The 6,387-nt window shown below is 43.3% G+C and overlaps 1 protein-coding gene across 1 annotated transcript; it reads left to right on the top strand.

Annotated features, from left to right (window-relative positions):
- The first annotated feature begins 2,899 nt into the window (after positions 1 to 2,899).
- Positions 2,900 to 3,997, top strand: LOC138868577 (uncharacterized). Its single transcript, XM_070146135.1, has 2 exons — positions 2,900 to 3,127; positions 3,647 to 3,997. Exons 1-2 carry the CDS (start codon positions 2,900 to 2,902, stop codon positions 3,995 to 3,997), a joined length of 579 nt encoding a protein of 192 aa, XP_070002236.1.
- The last annotated feature ends 2,390 nt before the right edge of the window (positions 3,998 to 6,387 follow it).

Genomic DNA, 6,387 nt, shown 5'->3' with positions numbered 1-6,387 from the left:
TTGGAAAAACTCCCTTATACCTTTCGGGGTGTAGGAAAAAAGGAGGTGTAACAACTCTGGCGACTCTGCTGGGGACAACGAACCCAGAATCTCCGGTTCAGGGTTCAAGAATTTGAGCTTAGAATAACTGTTATATTTGGCTTTATCTGAACCTAATGTGCTAAATGCTGCTTTTTACCGCTTTGATATTGTTGAACTGTATATAAAACTGTTACGAAACCCTCTTCTCTCCGAGTCTTCTAAATCATCTGGGAAGTGTGCACTTCGTGTGACTTCTTTTATGTTAGAGTCATATCCCAATTTTAGAACGAGGTTCGGACAAGTTGCAAAGCCGGTGAAGCTTCTGTATTCCCAGTACACTGCCCCCCCCGCTCGAGCTGTCCGCTCGGGTAAGCCAGTTCTAGAACAATAAACCCAGGTTTTAAAACCTAGTATAACAAAACCTCATGCCGGATCCCTAGTAGGAACGTTTGTTTGTATCACGTGCATTTGACTTTGGAGACTTAACACATGGGTTGAGTCTGTCTAGGACATGTGTACCCGAAATAATCAAAGACCATACTGATGCATATTTTACGTGCTACTTGTGCATTTATTTGCTTTTGGGCTCGCATGTTGACCGGCTTTTGAATGATGAGAGAAAAATTGGAAAAGAAAAATAGCGGTATAAGAGTTGAGTGAGTTAATCACCTGTTTTGAAAAAAACCAATGTCCAAATAGTACTGAAACTCCGCCGAAATTTTTTTGAGAAAAATGAAATGAAAAAAGAGAGTTTTGTTTTCAAAAAACAGTTTTATTTGCCAAAACTACGCTCGGTCTGATTCATGAGGGGTCATGATACGTAGGCAATCTCCATAGGATTCGACCACAACCAAAAGAAAAGAATAAAATGGAAAAAGAAAAAAAAGGGAATAAAATATAGGCGTGAGTAACAATAAAAGGGAAAGGTCAGGAAAAGCCGGGATGACACAAGCAACCGAGCAAATACATGATAGAAATGACTAATTGCCTAGGTGCATTGCATTCCTATGTGCAGTTGCCTATTTGTTAAAACTCTAATCACTAACAAGTTTTGTTGTTATTATCCAGATTTCAAGCAGTTAGTTCACCTAAGCATACTGGCAACCCACCAATACCAAACCAGATCCAAAGGTGAAATAATCATGTCTATCCCAGATGTAGACACCAGTGTCATCGATCCTTCGAGAAAAGAAGAAGAGTTGGATGTCAACGCCATGAAAGAAGATATGTACAAATTGAAACAACAAATGGCCGAAATGTATCAGGCCTGGGATAAAGGACAACCGCCATCCGCTTACCCTTCTAACCCTACCTTCACTCCACCACCCGCTCAAACTCAGGATCATCCTGCCACCGATCTATCCCCGAGATTTCCCATTTACCAACACTACCGGGGCACCACTTCTCATACACCACAATCTCCACCCCCCTAAACCAATTCCATACCCTCCTCCACTAGTAACTCCTGTCTTCGTAGTACCTCCACCAGCTAAATGTTCCAGGCCTAGGACAATCAATACTACCCCTCGGAGCCCACTTTTAAAGCTCCAGAAACCTATTCCTATACTCCTCGCTTTGACTTCCCGATAGAAGCTGATAAACCATCCAAAAATCCTGAACATGAAGAGATGTTCAGGAAAGTCAAGAGCTTAGAACAATCATTCAGGGACATGCGGGGATTGGGAGGTCAAGTGAGTGTGGCCTACAAGGACCTATGTTTGTTTCCGAATGTTTAATTGCCGGCAGGTTTCAAGATGTCCAAGTTTGATCTATACAACGGGCACGGTGATCCAGTAGCCCACTTGAGGGGTTTATGCATCGAGATGAGGGGAGCGGGAGGAAAGGATGAATTGTTAATGGCTTACTTCAGTCAGAGTTTGAGTGGATCAACATTGGAATGGTATACCCGCCAAGACCACAGAACATGGTACACATGGGATGATCTGGCGCAAGCATTTTCTTGTCACTTCCAATACAATCTTGAGATCATTCCAGATCGACTGTCCTTGACTAAACTGGAGAACACAGTGAAAGCTTCAGAGAATATGGTTTCCGATGGAGGGAGCAAGCAGCAAGAGTAGATCCCCCAATGAAGGAAAGTGAGATGGTAGATTACTTCCTACAGGCTTTGGAACCTACTTACTATGGCCATTTGGTCTCAGCTGTGGGAAAGTCATTCAACGAAGTGGTAAAGATGGGGGGCATGGTAGAAGAGGGCCTCAAGTTGAATAAAATCATGAGCTATTCGGCTATCAAAGCGACTACTCAGGCTATTCAGGACATCATAGGAGGGATTGGGAAAAAGAAGAGAGAGGAAACAACAATGGTTGATTCAGGAACTTGGTCCGGATCCAGAGCTTCACCTTACCACTACAATCAACCTCGACCCCACCAACAAACTTATCACCACAATCCATCCCAACACTACTATCCCCCACCAGAACCTCATTTTTCCGTCCACCATGCACAAGCATACAACCAACCTCCTGCCCACACTCAATGGCGTGATCCCGTCCTACAAAATACTTATCCACATCCACGAGCCTACCAAAACACTCCCGGACCAAGTTTCCGGCCTAGTAAAGCATTCAAGGGTGAAAGGTTGCAGAAAAAGAAAACCTTTACTCCGTTGGGAGAATCATACACTAGTCTGTTCCACAGGCTAAAACAGCTAGATATGCTAAGGCCGATACAGTCCAAACTGCCAAATCCTCCTCCAAAGAATCTTGACTATACTGTCAGCTGTGAGTATTGTTCTGGTACTTTGGGTCATGATACAGAGAAGTGCTGGCACTTGAAAAGTGCGATACAAGAGCTTATTGATACCAATAGAATTGAAGTTCAAGCTCCCGAGGCGCCCAATATTAACAGGAATCAAATGCCAGCCCACCAGGAGGCAAATATGATCGAAATAGTGCATGCGGAGGGAGATCCCCAGAAGCCATCACAGACCGTCATGATGATTCGGTCTAGTGGAGTCAAGACAGATGAACAATCAGCAGATGAGAAGTTGGTGCTCAAGCTGAGCAAAAAGAGTGTTGAGCCAGCTGTGGCAGTTGAGAAAGGGTCTTCGAGCAAGGTTGCAACGAAACAGGAAGGGATAAAGGTGATTGTACCAGGAGCGGTCAGCCAACCTGTCATAATCGTGGAAGGTGCCCGCGCAGATCGGGTTATTATCAAGCTAGTAACCTAGTTACCAATAATCAACAGCAAGGCCGTTCCTTGGAATTATGAATAAGTGGTAGTGATGTACAAAGGGAAGGAAGTCAAAGAAGAAGTCTGTAAAGCACAGGGTTTAACTCGCTCGGGAAGGTTTTTTACTCCCGAGGAGTTAAGAAGAGTAAAAGATAATCCGGCACTGGTAAAAAAAGCCGTAACTGAAGAGGAAGCAGAAGAGTTTTTGAGGAAAATGAAAGTGCAGGACTATTCAGTTGTAGAGCAGTTGAGGAAAACGCCTGCTCAGATCTCATTGCTCTCATTGCTAATCCATTCAGATGAGCACCGTCAGTCGCTGATGAAAATCTTGAATGAGGCCCATGTTCCCGACAAGATCTCGGTAAACCATCTGGAGAAGATAGAAAACAAAATATTTGAGGTAAACAAAGTTACTTTCTCCGATGATTAGTTGCCCGTGGAGGGTACCGAGCATAATAGGGCTCTTTATCTGACGGTAAAGTGCGAAGATTCTATGGTTACCAGAGTTCTAGTCGACAATGGGTCTAGTGCAAACATTTGTCTCTCCACGTTGAACAAGCGGAAAGTGGACAATGATAGAATTCACAAGAATAGCATTTGTGTTCGGGGGTTCGACGGCGGGGGCAAAGATTCAGTAGGTGATATAATACTGGAACTGACGATAGGGCCCGTTGAGTTCACTATGGAATTCCAAGTGTTGGACGTGGCAGTTTCTTACAATCTATTGCTGGGGCGACCCTGGATCCATGCCGCCAAGGCAGTACCGTCTACTTTACATTAGATGGTTAAATTCGAATGGGACAGACAAGAAATTGTGGTGTACGGTGAGGATAATATATGTGCCCAAAGTGATACCATCATACCTTTCATAGAAGTTGAAGACGATAAAGGGCCATTGGTATATCAAGTCTTTAACGCAGTATTAGTTGAAAAGATCCCAGAGGGGAAAAGCATTCCAGTTCCTAAAGTAACAGCCGCGTCAGTCATGGTGGTTTCCGAGATGTTGAAGAATGGCTTCATACCTGGCAAGGTTTGGGTGTTTCGTTGTAGGGCATCGTACAACAAGTGTCTCTGCCCAAAAACTTGGATACCTTTGGTTTGGGGTTTAAGCCCACAGCTGCGGATGTAAGAAGAGCCAGAAAGTTGAGGCAAAGGGCGTGAGTCCTTCCAAAGCCCATCCCGCGACTGTCCAGATCATTTGTTATGCCCAATGCCAGAAAGTGCCCAACAACAATAGTTACCGGTTAATTGGTTGATGTTGATGGAGATTTGGATAAGGGGTTCGAGAGGTTGTTCAGTGATGTTAACGTGGTGGAAACTGGAGAAGGATCAAGTCATGCGGATGTGTAATTCATTGGGCCAAATGCAAAGATCGGTAATTGGGAAGCTATTCCTCTTCCTACTCGGAAGGAGCTTTGGTAGTGGGCTTTGATTTTTCTTTCAGTTTATCTGGATTATTCCAGGGTTGTAATCTAGATTCTATGTTCCGTCCATTTGGATGTGTTAAACCCTGTTATCTTTAAAATTCAATGAAATGCAATTTCCCCTTTCTTTGTCATTCCTGATAATTACCTTTTTGTCTTTCTTTTATTTTCTGTACAGTTCTTTTTACGCTGGCTCTAATGACATGGCATGCATAAGGAATCCTCAGCCCAGTCTTAAAAATCAATTTGATTCCGAAATAATAGTTCAAGAAGTAGATTGTGACTACAAATCAGAATACGATGAGGATGAAACCTTCGAAGTGATTAGTAAGGAGTTAATTCAATTCGAAGAAAAACCCAAACCCAACCTGAATAAAACAGAAGCTGTCAATTTAGGGGACACAGATAATATCAGAGAGACTAAAATAAGTGTCCATCTCGAGCCAAAGATCCGGGAAGAGTTAATCAAAGCACTCATCGAATACAAAGATGTTTTTGCATGGTTGTATGATGACATGCCGGGTTTGAGCACTGATTTAGTGGTCCACAAATTGCCCATTGATCCAGCGTTTCCTCCCGTCAAACAAAAGTTGAGAAAATTTAAAACTAATATGAGTGTGAATATTAAAGAAGAAATCACCAAGCAGTTGGATGCAAAGGTTATTCCGGTCACTCGATATCCTGTTTGGTTGGCTAATGTCGTGCTTGTGCCGAAGAAGGATGGCAAGATCAGGAGATTGAGGTATACGTAGATGGCGTGATCATAAAATCAAAGCATCAGGCCGACCACGTTGGAGATTTAAGGAAATTCTTCTAGAGGCTTCATAGATACAACCTCAAGCTTAACCCTGCCAAGTGTGCATTTGGTGTTCCATCCAGAAAGCTGTTGGGGTTCATAGTCAGTCGGTGAGGCATCGAGTTGGACCCATCAAAGATCAAAGCCATCCAAGAATTGCCACCTCCGAGGAACAAGACTGAAGTGATGAGTCTGTTAGGGAGGTTGAACTACATCAGCAGATTTATTGCTCAACTCACAACAACTTATGAGCCTATTTTCAAGTTGCTGAAGAAGGATGCTGCGATAAAGTGGACTGATGAATGTCAAGAAGCATTTGATAAGATAAAAGGATACTTGTCAAACCCACCCGTGTTGGTTTCGCCAGAACTAGGGAGACCTTTGATTCTTTACTTGACAGTCCTGGAAAATTCATTTGGCTGTGTACTGGGGCAGCATGACATCACCGGCAGAAAGGAATAGGCCATATACTATCTTAGCAAGAAGTTCACGGCTTATGAGGTTAAGTACACTCATATGGAAAGGACATGTTGCGCCCTAACTTGGGTGGCTCAGAAATTGAAACATTATTTGTCATCCTACACTACTTACCTCATTTCGCGCTTAGATCCATTGAAGTATATCTTTCAAAAGCCTATGCCGACAGGAAGACTTGCGAAGTGGAAGATTTTGCTCACAGAGTTTGACATCATCTATATGACTCGGACTGCGATGAAAGCCCAAGCATTGGCCGATCATTTGGCCGAGAACCCGGTCGATAAAGATTAGGAGCCATTGAGAACTTATTTTCCCGATGAAGAAGTGATGCATATCGATGAACTGGAGCATATTGAAAAACCAGGCTGGAAACTTTTCTTTGATGGGGCTGCCAACATGAAAGGAGTCGGAATAGGAGCTGTGCTTATTTCTGAAACAAGGTATCACTATCTTGTTACGGCTCAGCTTCAGTTT

This window comes from Nicotiana sylvestris, chromosome 5, assembly GCF_000393655.2.
Source record: "Nicotiana sylvestris chromosome 5, ASM39365v2, whole genome shotgun sequence".
Classification (NCBI taxonomy): domain Eukaryota; kingdom Viridiplantae; phylum Streptophyta; class Magnoliopsida; order Solanales; family Solanaceae; genus Nicotiana; species Nicotiana sylvestris.
This window is presented reverse-complemented; position numbering and strand designations above follow the sequence as displayed.

Bases quoted from the DNA above. Each gene is read 5' to 3' on its own strand.
- LOC138868577 (XM_070146135.1), top strand. From the start codon at position 2,900: ATGCCAGCCCACCAGGAGGCAAATATGATCGAAATAGTGCATGCGGAG. The intron at 3,128-3,646 runs GTGATTGTACCA...TCCGATGATTAG, and splicing joins CGAAACAGGAAGGGATAAAG to TTGCCCGTGGAGGGTACCGA.